Consider the following 22,857-nt stretch of genomic DNA (forward strand, 5'->3'; position numbering starts at 1 on the left):
ATACACCCGGCTCCAAGCAGCGCGGCTTCATACAGATCCGGTCACCCCCTGTGTGCGCCTGCAGCTCACATTCTCCTGGCACGCCCACCGACACGCCCACAATGACCACATAGCTGCGTGGTATCCGCCCATCTATTCTATAATATCCGCACAGTCCAGTACAGGTTACTGGTAGACATCTGGGGCTAAAATCTATCTTTTTGCTGCTGAACTGCAACTTCCACCATCCCCAGCAAAGTCACAGGTTCATTATTGGTGGCCTAAGGCACCTCCTAGAAAAGACTTTTCCTGACAGGTTAACCAATCGCAGCTCCGGCTGACATGCAGCTATAGAACACTGCCTATTTATTGGGTAAGTACTCACCTTGCGTCATGCCGACAAGTCCCCGCCCCTTCAGGAGTGACGGTCCCTGAAGGGAGAGGCAGTTAAAGGGCCAATGGAATTTTCACCTGTTTAGTTTGCTGTCCCTTAGTAATGTCACTGTCCGCTCTAATAGAGAGTGCGTAGGGTAGCGCTGGCTGTGGTTAGTAGTGCTATGGCTTTGCACGGAAACGCTTGGATAAAGTTGGCTTTACTTGTGGGGGATGTTGCCGGGATTATTACCCTCTCGGTTAGGGCCCGCAATGGGGATGCGAAGAAACTGGTTTTAGACTTTTCTTGGCTTCCGATAACTTGAGGGAAAGAATTCAGGTCGAGTTATACCTCTGAGCTACATGCCAGTCATATGGCCGAAACCAATCGCTTTGCCCTGATTTATGAAGCAACTGAGACCGCTTGGTCCTGGCTGCTATCGAGTTGCACATGAGGATATACATGGGAAAGTGTTACTTTCCTTTATAAATCTTTCATTTTCGCAGAAAGTCTTATTTTTTTTTTACTAAAATAATCAGAGCATGTCAAAAAGCCATCTCTATCCCAGTTTGTGTATTTACATATTCTATAAATATAAAAGGGGACAAAGGCAGGAAAGTCATTTCAGGCATCAATAAAATCATTCTCTGCCAGGAAGTCCAAATAAACTACTCCACAATATGATAACATTTACAGCTAAAGGTGCAGATGAAGGAGTCAATGATACAGATGCACTGACTATGGATGATGGCCAGGTGATATAAATAAAATACCATGAGATGCCAAAACAATGAGAACCTGATGAATGCACAGCCATTCTACATTGTTCACTTCCCTATATTGTTAAAATATATCAAATGGCATGGCCACACTTCTGTATGTTCAATTAAATATAAAGTAGATTAATATAAAGTAGATTTTTCTGCTGCTCTTAAAGTCCCCAAGCAGTGACCTGTACTCTGTGGAGGCAAGATTTTTTAGGAGCACCATGACTAGTTCCTGCCCCTAGTTTATATAAGGGAAGGTAGCATATAACTAGCCTTCTTTGGTCTCCAGCTCGTAGGAAGGGTGGATGTGCTAGGACAATGAAGGATAGGCCCTAAATTAACCAACAGCCTTTAGTGAAGTCCTGGAGCAGGGACACTATGAACTTCATTGTAGTGGTGACACAGATAAGACAAGATAGTAAAAATAGATTTCACCCCACCAAGAAGAAGCAGTGTAGCATTAGTAGCCCATAGCCAACACTCACCTATTATAAAGGCAAGTGCACAAAGAGAGTTGGCTCCCCTGCTCTCAGCCTGCCTTTTCCTGCAGGCTGAGAGAAGGGGATCTGCACCCTTTTGCTTCTCCATATAGCTGGATTGATCACATCTTCTGCCTGCAAGTAGCCAGGGGGCCAGGTTAATTATATCCCTGAGTGGCGTCCACTGGAGGGAATCCAATGAATGAGGTGTACTTTTATGGTTAGACTGTTTATTCACATTTGCTTTGTCTCCTTTGATTATTGTTGGTCTGGTTTTATAAGAAACTGCTTATTTATGCTGTACCAATAAATTGGCTGTTATACTCAGGAAGTACCTTATCCATTTACTATTCCTTATAAATCACATTTCTGGCTAAAAACCACCGATGACCAGTATCTTTACAATACGTATGTATTACATTACAATTCTGCCACATCCAGACCTACCTCAGGGTCAGCTGAGAAAGATGGTCGCATAGTAGTAACAGTTTTCTATTCTACTGGCCAGCAGCTGTATTAAAGAATCACATGAATCACTGACACCCATTACATAATGTCATGATCGATAGCCCAGAACAATTGCCAAGGTCTCGGTCGCAGCTCACACTTCTCCCTATAACCTTTATAACGTTTGGCTTGAGGTGGAGCCCTCCAGTATTCGGGCACCACAAGGTCCTAAAGTAAGACAACCAGGGCAACAGTCTGAGCAAACAAGAAAACCATATTGCAGGATGAGGACTGAGGCAGCGTACAAGAACCAGAGTCAGACAGGCCAGGTCAAAACCAGAACAGCAGCGCAGGATCCAGAAGGGAAGTCAAACAGGCAAAGGGGGTCAGTCCAGGTGAGTCCAGTCGAAGTCAGGATACGGGCAGGGGATGGAATCAGATAAGCGGAACCAAAGGTGCACTCAGGAACTATACTAGATAGACCTATAATGGGCATGGAAGAAACTGAGAGGTAGGGATTTATATGCTTGATTACTATAAATTTAGAACAGGTGTAGATAAGTAGAGACCACCTATAGCCATCATTCCTGCCTTGAAGGCTAAAGATATTATTGAAGCGAGCCACAAACCCAGCAGTCTGCTCAAATCGGTAAACTGTAAAGAAAGCTGCATAGTAAACAGCGGTTCTTGGTCCAAATCCAGGCAGCATATTACATGTATCATATTATTAGCAACAACATCCTAAGTAGATCCCACTTTCTTTTGCTTCCAATAACATATGTATAGCAGCCAGTGAAGATACAGTGGAGGAATTAATTATTTGACCCCTCACTGATTTTGTAAGTTTGTCCAATGACAAAGAAATGAAAAGTCTCAGAACAGTATCATTTCAATGGTAGGTTTATTTTAACAGTGGCAGATAGCACATCAAAAGGAAAATCGAAAAAATAACTTTAAATAAAAGATAGCAACTGATTTGTATTTCATTGAGTGAAATAAGTTTTTGAACCCCTACCAACCATTAAGAGTTCTGGCTCCCACAGAGTGGTTAGACACTTCTACTCAATTAGTCAACCTCATTAAGGACACCTGTCTTAACTAGTCACCTGTATAAAAAACACCTGTCCACAGAATCAATCAATCAAGCAGACTCCAAACTCTCCAACATGGGAAAGACCAAAGAGCTGTCCAAGGATGTCAGAGACAAAATTGTAGACCTGCACAAGGCTGGAATGGGCTACAAAACCATTAGCAAGAAGCTGGGAGAGAAGGTGACAACTGTTGGTGCAATTGTTCGAAAATGGAAGGAGCACAAAATGACCATCAATCGACCTCGCTCTGGGGCTCCACGCAAGATCTCACCTCGTGGGGTGTCAATGATTCAGAGAAAGGTGAAAAAGCATCCTAGAACTACACGGGAGGAGTTAGTTAATGACCTCAAATTAGCAGGGACCACAGTCACCAAGAAAACCATTGGAAACACATTACACCGCAATAGATTAAAATCCTGCAGGGCTCGCAAGGTCCCCCTGCTCAAGAAGGCACATGTCCAGGCCCGTCTGAAGTTTGCCAATGAACACCTGAATGATTCTGTGAGTGACTGGGAGAAGGTGCTGTGGTCTGATGAGACCAAAATAGAGCTCTTTGGCATTAACTCAACTCGCTGTGTTTGGAGGAAGAAAAATGCTGCCTATGACCCCCAAAACACCGTCCCCACCGTCAAGCATGGGGGTGGAAACATTTTGCTTTGGGGGTGTTTTTCTGCTAAGGGCACAGAACAACTTATTCGCATTAACTGGAAAATGGACGGATCCATGTATCGTGAAATCCTGAACGACAACCTCCTTCCCTCTGCCAGGAAACTGAAAATGGGTCGTGAATGGGTGTTCCAGCACGACAATGACCCAAAACATACAGCAAAGGCAACAAAGGAGTGGCTCAAGAAGAAGCACATTAAGGTCATGGAGTGGCCTAGTCAGTCTCCGGACCTTAATCCAATAGAAAACCTATGGAGGGAGCTCAAGCTCAGAGTTGCACAGAGACAGCCTCGAAACCTTAAGGATTTAGAGATGATCTGCAAAGAGGAGTGGACCAACATTCCTCCTAAAATGTGCGCAAACTTGGTCATCAATTACAAGAAACGTTTGACCTCTGTGCTTGCAAACAAGGGTTTTTCCACTAAGTATTAAGTCTTTTTTTGTTAGAGGGTTCAAAAACTTATTTCACTCAATGAAATGCAAATCAGTTGCTATCTTTTATTTAAAGTTATTTTTTCGATTTTCCTTTTGATGTGCTATCTGCCACTGTTAAAATAAACCTACCATTGAAATGATACTGTTCTGAGACTTTTCATTTCTTTGTCATTGGACAAACTTACAAAATCAGTGAGGGGTCAAATAATTATTTCCTCCACTGTACATATTATCACCAGATACAAAACTCAGAACTCAGTATTCAGATTAATTGTTTACTCCTAGTAGATGTAAATCCTATCTTACTTTAGTGCTTCTAGCTGTCACAGAGTGGCATTGCAAGCAACAAGTTTGTAATCAAGAACTACTCCTTTGACCTTCTACATAAAATTTGCAATCAACACAATGGAGCATAAGTAGGCACGAGAATTGGTGTGTGGCGTGATTTTACTGTTTATCCCATGGAAAATGAGCCCTAAAGATAATGCCAGACAGGGCCGATTCTTGGCCTGAGAATAAACACATCAGCCTGGGTGTAGGCACACAGAAAAGATTACAGTGCAAAATGCATGTTCACTTGTTCCAGCACCAAAATTCACTCCTTGTGCCTGCACCCAGGCTGATGCAATGGCTCCAAGTGCAGGCACAGGCAAAGGCTGATGCTAGTATAGGGGCTGATTATCAGTCTGTGAATAACCACAGGCCAAGAATTAGCCCTGTCTGACATTAGCCTAAGTTTCCTCTTCGGTGATCATGACATACAGTTAAATAACATACAAAGAGCAGATGTTGTCTAATCTAAAGGTCTATAATAACCTGAAGCCACAGGATGAGACTACTAGATCATTACTGTATATAGCAGAAAGTTATTACCATGAGCTTAACGTTGAAACAATCTTTCCCTGCTCTAAGGTGTTTTCAGTTGCAAGTCAATAGCAGTATTACTGCTAACACAGCCCAGTTTCGCTATTTCACTGTGTGCCTTCTGTGTAAAGCTGCCATCACACGAGAATGGGTGAGATTCCTGTCAGCGGCCCAGACTGCTGCAAAAAAGTGGGACTTGCAAGGAATTGGGTGGACTTTCCATGGAATGTGTTAGTTTGGGCATATAATGGGCCCAGTTAAATAAAATTAACTGTTATTATGTGTTTTGTAGTGCCTACCCCTTTACCAAACCCTATATGACTTACATAGCCATACACAGGGCACTCTGTTGCACCCTTTGACCAGTTAGGCCAAATGGACTGAGATTGTACAAGGGGCAAAACATGGTGAGGCTGCTTTTCTGTTGTTTCAATCATACATGTAAAGAGCATTAATGACTGAAACAGCAAGAAGCGGAGTCCCTGTTCCTACCCACTTCCTCATCTGCTGATGCACTACACTCTGGCCAACATAAAAAACATTTAACCTGCCCAATCCCCGAACTGTTCAATAATCATAGTACATGGATATCAGTTGAAATCTTGGATTTCTCTTTAGGGTACCCAGAGGCTGCCCCTATTCTCCACCCCTCCCCCCATCCTTGAAGCTCACATATGGCGCGCTGAAGTTTTCTACACATCCCCAGTGCTCTGTCTGTGAGCAAACTTTATGTGTGGCTGGGCAGTATGCCGCCCCTAAATTTATGCCACCCTAGGCCTGGCCTTTTGTGGCCTTGCCACAAATCCGGGCCTGGAGATCGGTGAGCCCTCCTAAACACACACAGATTTGCATGTCTTGACAAATCACATTTAAACTATTTCTCCTGAGCAAAATCTGTTACAGGTAGCTTACATAAGGAACTGGGCATAATAGGGGAAGATTAATGACAGAGCTGGTACTAATATTAAATGTATGTTTACAAATTCAAGAAGTTTGTCTAGTAAATTGGGAGAACTAAGTTAATGGCACTGGGTGAGTAATATGATGTCATTGGCACTGGCATTGCTGAAACATGGCTGAATGAGTGACATGACTGGGAAATAATAGTGAAAAATGAGAGGGTTCGAACTTTTCACAGACTGTAAGGTGACAGGCAAATTAATTTGCTGCAAATCCCCTCATCTTCGCAAATAGAACAGCTTGGTAGTTTGGGCCAAGTGTTAATAATGGGGAATTTCCATTACCCAGAATGACTGGAGCAACAAGTACTGTCAACACAGTTAATACAAACAAGTTTAAAAACTTACTACATGCCAGTTTTATGTTAGAGATTGCTGAGAGCCATAATCATGCAGTATCTCTAAAAATAAAACAGCTATAGGGTTATATTGGCAATAATATTATTTTCATTTATTATTGCTTGATTTTTTCAGTTTGGGTTTTTTTATTGCTGAAATTTTTTTTGTCACAGAAAACAAGAGATTTAATTGTGTTTTATAATGTGTCAAAACCAAGACAATTCAACATGCAAAAATATGCCTGCTAAAACCTGTGGAGATCATGAAGTCAATGGCAGATATCCCTTTTACAACTGGAAGATCTTTTTTCATGTTTTTAGAGGTTTTCAGTAGTGATGAGCAAATTTGTTTGCCAGGCATGGATTTGCAGCGAATTTCCGCATTCCGCCATTGGCAAATTGTTTTGCAAAACTTCAGTGAAAATTCGCCTTGGAAAAATTAATCGCACGTCAAAAAAAAGTTGTGGACACATCAAATTGGGAAAGGTCCAATGGGCGGCAAAATAGGTGCGGTTGTGCCAAAAAAAAGACATGGGCAACAAGAAGGTCACGCGACAAATGCATTTCGCAAATTTTTTGGCTTTTGCAAATTTTCACAAAATGGGACAGATTCACTTGTCACTAGTTTTCACGGTTTTTTGATGCTGGCTTTTGTATTTCAACTTTCATTTGTGCTTTTTTAATTCGGATTTCTTGATAAATGACTGGTTAATGAATCCCCCCTAAAAGTTTGTTGCAAATAGCAAAATGACACTGGGTCTCCAAATACTCTAGAAACCAGTTAGTATTTCATTCCAAAGATTTGGACATACGTTTTAGCTATTAATACAGAACAGAAATGGTTCTCAGTTAAAATAATATTAAATGATTACAATTTCAAAGGGGGCTAACAATTCTTTTAAAGAAAGAAATATAAATACGACAAATGGGCCAATTTATTAAAATTTGAGTTTGTGTTTCCTCTCAATTAAAACATCATGAACACAAATACGATTAAGAATATTCTTTGGTACCCTGAATGGTGAGATTTATCAAAGAAAATAATACAAAAAGTTGCCAGAAGTATGTAAAACCTGCCAAGTTTCTATAGAACTCATAGGGAACTCTTTCAAATAACTTTATTTGCCAGTTTATAAAAAAATATTTGAGATTTTCAGCATCAAAAAAAGCCTGAAAACTCATTGAAAATGAATAGTGTGATTTTTGCTTGTGTGAGCATTTTTCTCCTTAAAGAAATGGTGTATACTGGTATCAGGGCCACCATCAGAAATCACGGGACCCCTCACCAAAAAAATTTCTGGGCCCCCCTCCTCCCACACCCCCAATGGCCCCTCCCCCAGTGAGCCCTCCCATCAATACAAAAGACATACAGACATTGGTAGCCAGGGCCCCCCTAAAACATTGGTGGCCAGGGGTTACGTTTTGCATTGGTGCCAGGGCAGGTACCCCCTAAATCATTGCTAACCAGCCCAGGGCCCCCTAAAACATTGGTGGTCCTCCCCCAAATTTCTCATACTATGGCCTGCTCTCCGCTGCTTCCTTCCACATCCTCCGACTCCCCCCCAGCATCCTCCGGCTCCCCCCCAGCATCCTCTTGTTTCTTCCCAGGCCACCCAAGCATCCTCCTGCTTCCCTCCAGGCCCCTCCAAGCATCCTCCTGCTCCTCCCCCAAGCATCCTCCTGCTTCCCCCAGGGCCCCCCCCAAGCATCCTTCAGCTTCCCCCAGGGCCCCCCCAAGAATTCTTCAGCTTCCCCCAGGGCCCCCCTAGTATCCTTCAGCTTCCCCCAGGGCCCCCAAGCACTTTCCATTTCCCTCCCCCCAGCGGCCTCCAGCTCCCGTGATGTCCTCTTCTATGTTCCGCGGCTCCCAGCTACTTCTGTGCTTTTATAAGGTTGCGCCCCGTGCGTACGACATCAGTACGCATGGGTGCAACCTTATAAAAGAGAAGATGTAGCAGAGAGCCGCGGCACATAGCGGAGGACACAACTAAAGACAGGGTCTGGGCTTGATGAAAGGGGGCCCGAGCTAAGGAAACTCTAGCGCGGCCGGGCCCCCTTTAAAGCTAAAAACGCCTGGGCCCGGGACGATTGTACCCCCTGTGCCTCCCTGATGGCGGCCCTGTTTGGTATAGTATGCTTTATATGTTAGTTTTTTGTTCTGTTAATTTGAGCCAATAAATGTTGTTGTTTTTATTCCACTGAAATTTCTGCTGTTTATTCATATATTGATTCAGGACCTATCAGTGGGATATAATTTCATATTCCCTTTATGAAACCTAACTTACTACTTAATTAAAGAAATGGTGTCACTTTTCATACTGCTATTTGGAATAAAAAACAACAACCTTGCTTTAGTATAGCAAAAGAGCAGCGGCTAACAGCACACGGGGCCTGAACCTTCCCGACATTAAACTGGTCTAATTTGCTACATTAGTTGATACATTTTTTATCTTTGTCCCTACTGAGTTAAAGGCAGCTGGTATGATTGATACAATAATTGCTAACATTCCACAGATGCTGCTAAGAAATGAATCAACTCATGTAGGAAATTGTTGCAGTTCGGAGACTATGGGGTCCATTCATTAAAGCATGAATTTCGCTAATTAAAAGCACAATTAGAAAAAATGCAGAGTAACCATGATCATTTCAGATGTGCGAAAATTGCACAAAAATTCTTTTCTTGGTCGCACGAAAATATTGTGGTTGCGATCCGAAAGTCACAACATTTTCGGATCCAAATGATCGTAAACGGTACAAAAACCTTTCTGGCTTTGATCCTTCTGTGCATGATTTTGGAAGCATCCCATAGGCACTCTACAGCTCCAACCTGGCCAAAAGTTATTCACAATACCAAAGCTTCAATGAATTCTGAAATGGTCGTAGTATTTGTGAAAAATACAACTTTTTCGTGGAAGTTGACAAAAACCACAAAAAAGTAGTGCATGAATGGGCCCCTAAGTCTGGATTGCTGAGCTACCAGACTGAAACACAACAAAGGAACATTATTTATGTATATTTTTATTTATACAGAACATCAAAGGTGCAACGTAACCAGCATATTTCTTCTGTATGGCTTCCTGGTGGAAATTGTCTCTGACGGAGGTTCTAAATTTTGCAATGTTTCCCTTTGCCAAGATGACTGGTCTGACCTACTCCATTGGGTAGTGTTTGTTCACAAAAATGTCTCCCATGCATCCACATGCATGGGAGATCACCTTTCCTATGTGTCTATGGTCAGCATCCCTTAGCCTTTTCCCAGGATTTTCTTCTGTCTGATGTCCCTGCAGCTGATAACATAGTAGCCCACATGTCTGCTATTTGGAGTGGACAAAGTTGGAGAAGTCTGCTTTTGAAAAGAAGGCCTTTGCAGACAGGAAACACAAGTCTGCTCCTCCATATTCTCTAGGAGACAAGGTCTGGCTCTCTACTAAGAACATCCATCTCGGGATTTCCTCTCCCAAACTGGGACCAAAGTTTATTGGCCCCTTTCCTCTCATCAAAATTATTAATCCTGTTGCATTTCATCTTCAACTTCCCCCAGAGGTGTAAATGCCAAATGTTTTTCATGTGTCTTTTGTTAAAGGAGAAGGAAACGTGGAATCACTAGGGGGTACGAAAGTGTTAGGGGCTGACAAATAGCCAATCACAGCCCTTATTTGGCAACTCAAACACATTTTTCATGCTTGTGTTGCTCCCCAACTCTTTTGTCTCTTTGGAATTATGGATGAAATAATACCACTTAATAAGCCTTGTATATTATATAGATCTTTATTATTTTACACAAAAAAATCATACTACTACAATGGTTAAAACCTGCTACTCCTACTGTTTCTCAATGGATTAACTTAGTTAATAAAATGTTACCAATGATCAAACTTACTTATGAAGCCAGGGGAATCCTGAACAAGTTTTATATTGTTTGTGGACCCTGGGTAGATATATACCCCCTACCATGAACACAACTGTCAAATGCAAATGTCATACAGTATATCAATGGCTGCTTCTACTCCACAAGCTAACTCTATTATTGGACACACAAAAATAAGGCTCTCATTTAAATATGGTAACATATCTCCATACACATTCTTTACTAATTTGGTAATTTGCAAACTGTATTATTATTATTATTATTATTTATATAGCGCCATTTACACAGCGCTTTGCAGAATAGAGGGGTAGAAAAGACATAAGTTAACATGTACATATAAACAATGCACTTTCTGTATATTGACAACTCTGTATATTGAACAATCATATTATTGTTATTGTTTGTTTAATAAAATAAATAAATACTTATAAATACTATTTGGCCCAAAGCAAAGTTTGTTTGTTTTGTCCTGACAACATTGGGCTCCTAGAACGCTTGCAAACTATTGTACCTATTGCACCGCACTATAGGGCTGATTCACTAAAGTGCGATACATTTTATCGCACGCTTTTTTGCGTTAAAATAGACGCGAAAATTAGCGTGCGATTCACTATAGTATTATCGCGTGCGTTAAGTCGCCATATCGCATGCGTTAATTTTCGCACGACCGCATGCGCTAGTTTTAATGCATGCGTTAATTTTTGCGCTGAAATGAATACAATCGCATGATTCACAAACACTTAGGTGAGCTAAATATTGCATTGGTCTATGCGAAAATTAACACCTACTTCAGGCAGGCGAAAAATTATAGAAAAGTACATTAAATGAGTTTTTGGCAATAAAATATGGACTTAGCAGTGTTATTTATTCAAGTATGTGTTTTTGTACGAAATTTTACTGAAGTCTTGGCATGTATGTAATTTCGCTACTATAGCGGTAAATATTTAGTCGCCATAATATGCAGTACTGTAGCGGTAAATATTTAGTCGCACAAAATACATTACTAGGTATATTTTGGCGATTTCTTTGTCGTGACTTTGTAATCTCGCGACTTGCGGACATTTTGTAGCGATTTTGTAATCTTGTGACATGTGCGACTTGCAGCCATTTTGTGACATTGAGCCTGCAGTCACACTACAGAGAGCATCATGCCTGGGGTATCTGATCTGCTACCAGGGGAGAGGCGCTATATTGTTTAATTTTTCCTGCGCTCAGGATATGACAATCTGCCGCTGGGGCCCTTAGGGGTCCACGAGAGGAAGAGGGCAATCCTGCACAACCTCCAAAACGGGTTGCGCAATGGGTTTGCCCTTGATGTGGACCTCTGCCTGCTCCAGCGCATATGGTCGGACCTGAAGTGCAGGAATTCAGATCTGGTGGCTGAAAATGCGGAAGGTAATTATTGCACTTTATTATGCTTTTACAGTATACGTTCAGTAAAAGATTTAGCAAGTAATTTGAACTAAAGGTACAAATGTAAGAAATGTCAGGGATGACGAAAGTAACATAGTAACATAGTAAGTTGGGTTGAAAAAAGACATATGTCCATCACGTTCAACCATAATGCCAGTGAGGAACTGAAACGTTGGTCACAATAAACCTCTGAATATTATTTCACATCTTTGTGACTCCTTGTGAAAATCCTGTGTGTGCTGTCACCCCATGCCTGTCTAGATTTTGTTTTGCCACAGGCACCCAGGTATTATTGTTCCTTATGGTGTGCAGCTTCCCAGCACTTCGTATTGTATATATATATATACACATCTATTTTCAAATACATATGCATAAATAAGTTTAAAGCAGGGGGAAAGCAGCAGGGAGCGGCCCATAGTCATTTGGGGGAAGGGCCACGAATGTTTTAGGGGGCCCTGGCTAACAATGTCTGTGTGTCCTTTGTATTGATGTGAGGGTTCACAGGGGGAGGGGCCATTGGGGGCGTGAGAGGAGGGGGGCCCAAAAAATGTTGTTGTGAGGGGCCCCATTATTTATGATGGTGTATGAATGTATATATATATATGTATAATATATTACACAAAATAACATCTTGCAATACTATCTCACAGAACTTCAGCTAGCCCCAGCGCCACCAGAGGCCCCAGGCCCCAGCACCACCAGAGGCCCCAGAGGCGGAAGAGGCCCCCGAGGCCCCAGGGTCCCCCGAGGCCCCGGACACTCCCCCCCTTGATTCCTCCCCCAGTTTCCTCCCAGGCCCTTGAGTTCTGCCCCCAGGCCCCCGGACCCAAGGTACCAGGTTCTCCTGCCGACGAGGGACCATCATGCCAGTCAATGCAGGAGGACCTGGATAACATCAAGGCCGAGCTGGCCCAGCTCTGGGGGGAAATGGCCGAGATGCGGAGGGACATCAGAGAACTCAAGGGCAGCAAGCCCTAAGTTTTATCTTTCCTAGTTTTTTCTCTTTTAAAATTTTTTATTGTTAAAATTAAAGTTTTTATTTTTCTACTTTTGAACTGGTTAATGTCTAATTATTTTTCCTTCCTTGATATGGTATTCTATACTTTCATGTAGTTTCTCCTACACTCTTACATTTAGCAGTAACAGCATCAATATGCTATATGGGTTAAACTTTTGCAAATATTCTGCCAACAATTTTGTCTTTAGCCCATTTTGCTGAATAGTAAAACTTGCGTTAATTAGTACGTAGCGTATTTTCTGGCGAGTGTGATAACTGCCAATCAAATGTTTTGTTGCCAGAATAATTGCAATATTATATTTATTCCCGTTTGATAAAGTGCCCATAACATATTTGCCATTTATTCTGTGTCTAAAATCTCCCACTTAATTTAAGCCACTTTAGCAAACGGACCCCTAAGTATTTGGCTAAATATTCTTAAATGCCCCCACCCCCCATTTTATTATCTCTAGCACTTCTTTTTTTTTTTCTTACTTAGATTTTTATTGTTTTCTGGGGGTTTTTTTTTGCAAATAAACATTTATACAGCACCTCTCTAGCACTCTGTGCTCTCCCAGGGCAAAATGTTGCCAGTTTTATGCTGCCAATTGCCGTGTGCGTAATGTCGCGACAATTAGCGCTTGCGATAATTAGCGTGCATGCGAAAAATACCGCGCACGTTATTTACCGCGACAAAAATATCGCATGCAGTATCGCACGGAAATTAGCGCAAGTATGCTAATAGTGAATCGTGCGATAAGGCGCAAAATTTTAGACGCGATAAAATTTTTACCGCATGCTATAAATAGCGCACGTTATTTCGCACTTTAGTGAATCGGCCCCTATGTATGCAGTGCAGGTTGCATTCAGCTTGGGAAGTGGATGGTTATTGGGTGAACCCTGGGATGCCCCGAGCCAGTGTGTCATTGAGAAAATGTAAGCAGGGCTATATTTATGTTATTAAGTAAGGGGCAAGTCTCATTTGGTGCATAGGGGTACATTTGCAGCCCATAGCACTTCTGCAGTTACATTTAGCCATACAGTGTTAAAACAGCAGTTGAGGTCTGCCTTGCCTTGCGCATATCAATATTATTAACACATATTTATAAACACCAAATAAATTTGCAGCTCTATACAATAAAAACATGGAAATATTGTTGAAGGTCTCTGTGCTCCAAAACTGAGTGCAAAGACCTGGAATCCCCAAATGAATACAGTGCTGCCTGATTTTGACAGTGCTATATTCAAGAGGAATGGACAGGGGGTGGCACATTGGCATTCTTCAGTAAAAATTATTTCAGCCGGCACAACAAGTAAAGTGCAAGCGGGGCAAAGCCCCTGCGTGTTTATTCAGAAAGCAACGTTTCGGGGGCGTACCTGGGGTACGCTTGCCCCGCTTGCACTTTACTTGTTGTGCCGGCTGAAATAATTTTTACTGGACTGTACTGAGAGTGCCGACTCTCTAGGCTGTGCACCAAGTGGAAAACTTTTTGGAGGAAGTAAGGGTGTGCTGGTGTTAAGAATTGTTCCATTGTACATTGCATTCTTCCCCATCCCTTATATGTGATTGAGATGTACTAGTTAAGGAGTGCTGGCAGCAAAGAAAGAGCTGCCACACTAACTATGCACCTTGTGCTAGATTTCTTTCTGAGCCCTAGTGCTATTGTGAGCCTCTTAATACTTTTCACATCCATCTGGGGTCTATGTAGTATTTTCTGTATGCTTAATGTATGCACCCCCTACTGTACAGCACTGCAGAATAGATTGGTGCTTCTTAATAAAATTAATAAAACAATAATAACAACAAAAATAATAATGAGAGTTAAGGATGCACCAAATACTGTATTCTGTTGGCTGAATCTGACAAACCAAATATGAATGCTTAAAGGGATACTGACATGATTTTTATGGTATACTTTTTATTTCTAAATTACACTGTTTACATAGCAAATAATTCACTCTGCCATTTAAAATTCTATTCTTGAACCAACAAATGTATTTATCTTTAGTTGTAATATTGGTGCGTAAGCAGCCATCTCAGCAAGGAGCCAGCACTACACATTAGAACTGCTTTCAGGTAACCTATTGTTTCTTTTATTCCCATGAAACTGGAGGAGTCCCAAGCAGGACTTGGGTTTCTTACTACTGAGTGCTATTCTGATACCTACTGGGAGTTGCTATCTTGCTACCTTCCCATTGTTCTGTTGATCGGCTGCTGGGGGGGGGTGGGGTTGATATTACTCCAACTTGCAGCTTAGTAGTAAAGTGTGACTGAAGTTTATCAGAGTAAAGGTCACATAGTTGTGGCACCCTGGGAAATTAAGAATATGGCTAGCCCCATGTGAAATTTCAAAATTAAATATAAATTGTGTTATTGAAAAACATATTACAATGCAGGATTCTGCTGGAGAAGCTCTATTAACTGATGTGTTTTGAAAAAAAAAAAACGTTTTCCTATGACAGTATTCCTTTAAGGTCAGGCAACTTTAAAGTGCTGGAATTCTGAATGTAACACTTTCTTTCAGAAAACACAATTTTCTGGAACTTTGCTCAAAAAGGTCACAGTCGGGTAAACAAAAAGTTGTGGTCGTGCCCGCATTTTGCAAAATTTTGCCAATTTGTGAATTTTTCAGCGGTTTCACAAATTTTATGGTGAAATGGGACAGATTCACTCATCACTACCTAGAAATAAATACTATGTCAGTTTTTTAAATACTAGTTTCAGTGGTTTTGGCTAAATTGGGTGGGGTGTGTGAATACATGGGGGAGTGGATGGGGCACAGGGCTTTTGCTCAGCTCACATTTGTAAAAATGTAAAACGTGTCTCAGCCAATGCTGTACATATCATGGCTCTATGCAGCCTGCACTAGTGTGGTATTAAAATATATACACATACAAATATACACAATACAAATACATACAAGGTTTCTTGTACTCGAATCTTTTATTTTTTTGAAGCTACGAATAAACTCATTTCCACAAATGTCAGACATTTTTCAAAGATATCAGATCTGAAAAAGCACGTGTTGCGAAAATGGCAACTTTTTTTACTTTTTCATATTGTTGCACAAAAGCCAGCATCAAAAATGGGAAAACCTCTAAAAATTTAGAAGCAAAGAAAGTTCATCCAGTTGTAAAAGTGACATCTGCCGTTGACTTCTACATGATCTCGACAGGTTTTAGCTGATTCGGAATTGTCACAGTTTTGTCACATAAATATTGGAAAAGTTTTAGCACAAAAGAAAAAATGAATTGTGAAAAACATATGAATGTATTGCCCCCCCTTAGTATGTTATAAAATGTCCCATTCTTAGCAACTTTTCCATTGGTCTTTTTTTTTTAATCTTTAATAGTTTTTGAATGATTTGCCTCATCTCCCCTTTCCAGCTTTCAGACGGAGACTCCTTTAGCAAGGAACCTTTTTGCTCTATAAGGAATTTTATTGCTATTGAATTTGTTTTACTTATCTTTCTGTTCTTATTTTTCTTCTACTTATTTACATCTTTTTTCTAGGCAATTTCCCCAAATCCACTCCTTACTCTCATCACTACCCTCCATCTCAGCTACAAGGTTAAAGCACACAAAGCCGCTGTGGTCAAAACAGGGTCAAACCAGTCAGGGTCGGACTGGGCCCGGGAAAAATCCCGGTGGGCTCCAGCGGCCCAGACCTGACCCTTACCTGCGCTCCCCCTGCCCAACCGCTCCTCCCGACGCGTTAAATGTACGTGCTCGGGGGAGGACGTCGGGTGGGGGGCAGTGGTGCAGGCCCCTGGGGTGGGAGCCCCAATGGGCCTTCACCCCCCAGTCCGACCCTGAAACCAGTATACCGTGAAAGATCTTACTGGCATGTATGTGGTAGAAATGTTTATTTGTCTATTTTGGGCAGTTATTTGGCATGCCTTGTGTCAATGTGCTCATAATCCATTTCTGCAGTGATATTACTGGCATGTCTGGAGTCAATGTACTCATAATGAATTTATGCAGTGATCTTTTTAGCATGCCTTGTTTTAATATGCTTATTTCTTATTTTTACAAAGATTTTACAGGTATGTCTGGGGTTAATATGCTTATTGTTACTTTCTTCAGCAATTTCACCGTCATGCCTGGGGTTAATATGCTTATTGTCCATTTCTGCAGAGATCTTACTGGCATGCCCAGGGATAATATGCTCCTTATTTATTTTCTACAGTGTTTGTGGTTCATGTGCTCAAAGTCAATTTTCAGCAGTGATCTTACTAGTACGGCTGGGGTTAATATGCTCATAATTCATTTTCTGCAGTGATGCTACTGTCATGTCTGGGTAATTATGGCTAAAGGGTCTAAAAATACTGGGACCACACTAAGTGCGGTATATTTTTTATGGTCCCAAGCTCACTTTCATCTTAGGCCCTATATTTTTTTTATTTTGACAGCCCTGTTTACATGTGTACATAGCAGGAGAAGTCAAAATCTGTCAGGGGTGTTACCTGCAGTCACACATAGGTATTCAGTGGGCCCCTGGGGTAAGCTTCTCTGGTGGGCCCCAGGTAACCCAATCCAACACTTTGCTAAAATTCCACAATGCAAAAATATTTGCTGCAAAATTAATGTGGTGGCCTTGGGCTGATACAGAAGAACCAACACATAGGTATAGCATTACTAGCTGAATTCTTTGTTGAGCTTTAGTTTCTGCTTTTCAGCCTGGAATTTCTCAATGAATGAATGATCTCATGTGACTCTGTATGCTGAGGGTGGGACGGTTGCTGTGTACTTACCTGGATTACATACCTCCCCATATAATTTTAGTTGCAATTTACCTTGAACTAAGCCACGGTAATCACAAACTATCACAAGTAGAACAAAAGAACGGGAACCTTCTTTTAAATAGTATTCAGACTTTATTTTGTGGTGATTGGACAAAAGACGAGTAATAAAGTTAGTAATGGTTATAACATGCTGTACTGTATACTGTGCACAGTCCTCCAAGACTCCTACAGCAGATCACAGCGGATTTACTACCCTAAAACTGTGATGTAATGACAGACATAAATTAAAATAAAAAAGGTTTGTTTGTTTTTTTTACATGGTGAATATAAACGCTAGTATAAACCATAAAACTGAAATGTAAGTGCACAACATCTGAATGTGGCAGATCAGTTGGTGACCAGTTGTACCGAAGGCAGGGCAGACAGCTTATGAACTGGATTTGTTCGAAAAACATGATCTCTGATTATAAAAGCCAGCAAGACTAAGAGGAAACATATATAATAATACTGAAAGGAGGCTACAGTAGTCAGCAGGTGGCAAATATGAAATTCCTCACCCAACAGTGCCTAGTCTCAGTTATACAATGAAATGGCCCTAACAATATGTACACCACATTCTATTCAGTAGCGAATTATAAATCTCATTCTTTCTCTAGTACAAGATGGTGAGAGAAAATTAGTCAAATGATTGTAATTTGTATAGCTAAATAAATGACTGAAAAAGGTAAAATTGAAGATAAATATATAAAAAAAGATTCGGTCTAGTCTGCCCATTAAAATGACTTTGTCATTGGGAAAATCAAATTGTGCACTGTTAAAAATGACAAAGTGAAAGGCATGTGTTTAAGGGCACAATCTATGCTTTATTAAGCCAGGACACAACTGTGTCCCCGTTTTGTTCTCTGGCACATCTAGGATACCATCACATAATCCAAGCCCTTTGTATTAAATAGCTTAACCCTCCCATCCCTCCATTCCTAGACTAAAGTGGAATGTCCAGATCAGGACACAATAACTACCTCCATACACAATCAATTCCACTTGTATGCACACGGGTAGTTGTCACACCATGGAGTTTGGTCTGTGCTATAATGCCCTCTTATACCTCCACTCACAGGACCCCCAAATAGTTTTGGTCTCTATTTTATGTACATGAATAGCACCAACTAAAAGATCCTACATTGATGTTTTACCTCTGAGCTTTAATAGTGAGAATCTGTTGGTTTTGTATGACCAACAGGTTATAAGCTTGGGAAGGTGAAGAGCAACCCAAGTCCCAGTGTGTTGTTTCCACTACAACAATACCGGCTCTTAAACCTGCCAGCACTGGTTAAGGACACTGACTGGCGCTGCTTGAAGACAAGAATCCTAAATGCCTGTAGAACATGAGGTTGAAGAGCTGCAGTGCTCTGCTATTGCTTTAATTAGCCCATCCAATTCATTCTACACACAAAGCATGAAACAGCGACAGTTTTACAGTAAGGAAATAAAGAACAAAAAATTATGAAGATCAGAAACATAATGTGTATTAATGCAAGTCAGGAGGTATGCAGCTTCTGTCTTCACCAGAAAGTCCAAATGCTGTGCATACAAGAGGAATTTACTGCATATAAATATATATATATATTTTCATAATGGGTCACTGGGTAAGAATTACAGACATACCAAGAAGAAGGATCAGGCTCACAATTAGGCCAACACACACGCATACGCAATAAGATTCTAGTACCCCACTCCTCTTCATAGGAAAACAAAGAGGTGTATATACAGCAGCGAATTGATTCTATTACAACATGACCTCGGCCTTAGACTACAATGAGACAAGGACAGTGCCACGCAGACTCCTCTTCTTGTCAACAAGTTGGCAATACCTCAAGTGACCAGACTGTGACCCAATAATATAGTTTCACATGCACAAAGTCAAACAGCAAGCAAACAACAGTCGCATCTTCTAAAAATGTAATAAACAGGGTTTCCAACATCATGTAGCCTTAATATGAAAGAGGACAAAGGGAGCTACAGTCAACAAAAGCTGAACAGGTTGACTTTACTGTCTTAGGCTGGAGGGCACAGAGGAAGGATAGCCATCTTGTACCACTCATCTACAACAACCATCATGCTCTCACACAGCTAGTGGGTTATTCATTTCCACAGCACAAATATAGCAGAACCTGATTAAATATATAAAGGCTCATTTACAAAGCACAACTGCAGTTGCAATCATGCAAAAATCACTCTGACCTTCATTAAAGGTACTTGCATCTAAAGCTGCTCCTTGCACTTCCGCACACTTGCGTTGAGCATCCGTTTATTTGACCCACCCCTTATGGAGAATTGTGTACTATTTCTGACACTGGGAAACACTGGAGCTACCACAACTCAACTAATGGTAGCTCCAGGGTTCTTTTGGCATATTGTGTCAATAGGTAGGGGCGACACTGACAAAGTGACGCTATCCCCACTATGAACATTTTAACTATTACTTGCACCTGATTCATGAACGGACACTTGCACAATTGTGTTTGTTTTGATGTATTGGTTGTTGTAGATGCAAGGTTGTGCATGGCCGCAATGATGCTGAAATTGTGGGAAAAAAACATGGCGAATTGCACCCAAAATTGTACTTTGCACTTGTGCTTGCAAATGAGCCCTATAGAACTGGAAGCACAGTGGGGTACAAACTAAAATAATAATATTCTTTTGTTCTATCTAACTAGAATCACCTGGGAAGAATATAGTACCTTAAAAATAGAGACACAAAAAAGATATCATTTTAATAGAGACCTACAAAATGTGTAGTTGTACAGATATCACTTAACCATGTATAATATAATTCATGAACTTGCCCATTAAGTTTGCCTTTGCAATTTCTTCTCCCATCTACAAAGTCTGTTGCCACATTAGGCTAAAACTTTTATAATCAAGGGTCATTATAAAGCGTTTATCTTCCAGTGGAGAAATGCCTGGATTTTAGCCTAAAAATGAGCATTTGCAGCAGCGGTGGTGAAAAAAGCAAATCACTTCCCGCATAACGATTGGCCAAAAAAAGAAACGTGTGTGACAAATCATATTCTAAAACTCAGCTACAGAAGGAGATGCCATAAAAATGGTTTAGTTCCATAATATGTTGCTATAGTAAGGCCTCTGTCTGCAAACTGCTACTTCTGTCTTTCATTCCAGGTTTCTTGCAGGCCACTTCCCTGTAGCCATTTAGGCTATGTCACCTGTAATGGAGTCAGTAAGGGAACTATAACAATGAATGCCCATGTGTTTAAATGATGTGTAAGGATGATTAGAGTAGTACTACACTACAGATATTAACTGCTTCTTTGAGCAGTAACACTTTGTTTTACAGGAGTAAGTATCACAATAGCAGTTTCTGTCTCTCTGCCCATATGCTCATCCTGGGCACAGTCAGGTAGCAAATATAAGGTATGTTTAAAATGTGGAGACCGACAAAAACTTATGTGTGGAAATGAAATCTGAAAGTTTATATCTTAAAATTGTTCTCTTAATTCGCATAGCATAAGGGCATGACACAACAATGTCTTATCTGATTATTTATGGCAAAGATATTATCAGATGGTAATTAATATGATGATGTTTATATATTTCTGGCAAGCTGTATGGGATCTTGGATATGAATACTTCCAAATATACAGCTGCCTTAATATGGTATCTAAAAGAACACATATATATATATATAGATAGAAAAGGTCACCTTATTAATAAGATTTGCCTTGTAAGTGTCTCGCTCTGGTTACAAATGGGCTATTGGTCCTGTTTCTTTCAAGCTGTCTGGCCACCAACATGTTGGAATAACTGATTTACTCTAGGTGCAACTGGTTTTAGAATTTATTGATGCATAAAAAGCAAATACCATAAAAGAAGCATATAGTGGTAAATCATGGTGGTTAAAGTTAGAAGCCTATGGGTCTCACAGCAAAATTATTTTGCTGGAATTCAAGGAATATTCAGATGAACTGAAACTACTCATTAGTCCCCACTGGGCTCCCTAGACTCCCAGGCACTTCTGGGCATTCTGGTCTTTTGGGGGATATGAAGTATAAAGTAAAAATCTAGATTTTCAAAGAATGTAAACAGCACTGGATACACCAAGCACTGGGCACTTGTCTATGAAACAAAGTGTAAACCTTGCTGGCAGTCAGGTGGCTAAGAACAACAATGCCAGCATTAAATCAGATCAGCACAAACTTAAAACATAAAAAAATTAAAATGCATTATTTCCAGCATTTAATAAACACCCTGTCCTAGAAGGGATTAAGTCTTTCCCTGGATCCTGACAATTCAGGAGCACCAAGGAATTTTTTTAGAAGACTTCACTGGAATCACAATAAACCAACTATAACCTTCCATTTAAACGAATCAGTCTAAACCCCATTACCTTTCTGTCTAGTGAAAAAAGTGATTCTGATTAATCATAAGAGATCAGAATAGGAATGTAAAACCTACAGGCTTTGCATTGGAAACCTCTTTAGGGCTTCAATCCTTTATCAAGTATAGAGAACTAGAATACAGAGACAGATAGGTAGGCTAAGGGGCATGGGTATGGAAGATCCAGTACAGAAGCTCATTAGAACAAGAAGGCCACGATTAAAAACAGGATCCCTAGCTCCTCCTCTTTGCACAGCCAATGGATCTCCAACATGCAAAGCAGCTGGCAGCAGGGCTTCCTATCCAGTCTGAAAAAAAAATATTGAAGAGTGCACTGCCTAGGCTCAACGCACCATGTCAGAAAGACCGAGGGTTAAACGCATGCACTCACACACATACAACACAGAAGGTGCAACCGCTGGGGGCAAAGATGCTGCTACCTATTTCTTAGAGAACAATGAAACTTCTGCACAGAATGTTCAATACATGTCTGATAATCCCTGATTTGTATATCCTAATGGTTTACCATCAACAGTGCCTGTGGATGGTATCATGTCTCACTTACGTAAATGCCTTTGTATCCATAACTCTAGGTGAGATTTTGGTCTGGTTGCATGACTGAAGCACTCGCACACAAGCACATACACACACTGCCTTCTCCTTCCTCCCCCCACACGCAAAATATAAAAAGCAATAAGTTTACAAAAATAGAAAATAATTACAGCAGTGAATGGGCGGGGAGAGGATGGAAAGGGGGTAGGTGAGAAGGAGAAAGGGAAATGGGTCCCCGATTATTTGGCTGAGCAGTACAATATGGGTGGTTTATTCAATGCATCTTCCACTAAGTGCAGGTCTTGTTGGTCCACCAGAACGTCCTTCATGCAGCCAATGAATCCCGTGCTGTACGCTTTGGGCAGCTTGTATGAGGCACTCAGCTTTTCTATTCCACCTGCCAGCAGAAGAGAAAGAAAAAGTTCAAATTAATATATAATAAGCACATTCCTTTGTTAGCCAGAAACATGAGGGTGATGTAAAAGTGCT

At 40.9% G+C, this 22,857-nt stretch overlaps 1 protein-coding gene across 7 annotated transcripts in view; it reads right to left on the reverse strand.

Moving 5' to 3' along the window:
• Positions 1 to 17,533: 17,533 nt before the first annotated feature.
• agrn (agrin) overlaps positions 17,534 to 22,857 on the reverse strand; it is a 241,681-nt gene continuing 236,357 nt past the window's right edge. For all 7 annotated transcript variants that reach the window (XM_012967110.3, XM_018096015.2, XM_018096012.2 and 4 more), the window contains one exon: positions 17,534 to 22,765. In XM_012967110.3, the coding sequence (XP_012822564.1) occupies positions 22,608 to 22,765 (158 nt within the window). In that variant the 3' untranslated portion in view covers positions 17,534 to 22,607. The remainder of the gene's footprint in view (positions 22,766 to 22,857) is intronic.

This window comes from Xenopus tropicalis, chromosome 7 (genome assembly GCF_000004195.4).
Source record: "Xenopus tropicalis strain Nigerian chromosome 7, UCB_Xtro_10.0, whole genome shotgun sequence".
NCBI classification, from domain to species: domain Eukaryota; kingdom Metazoa; phylum Chordata; class Amphibia; order Anura; family Pipidae; genus Xenopus; species Xenopus tropicalis.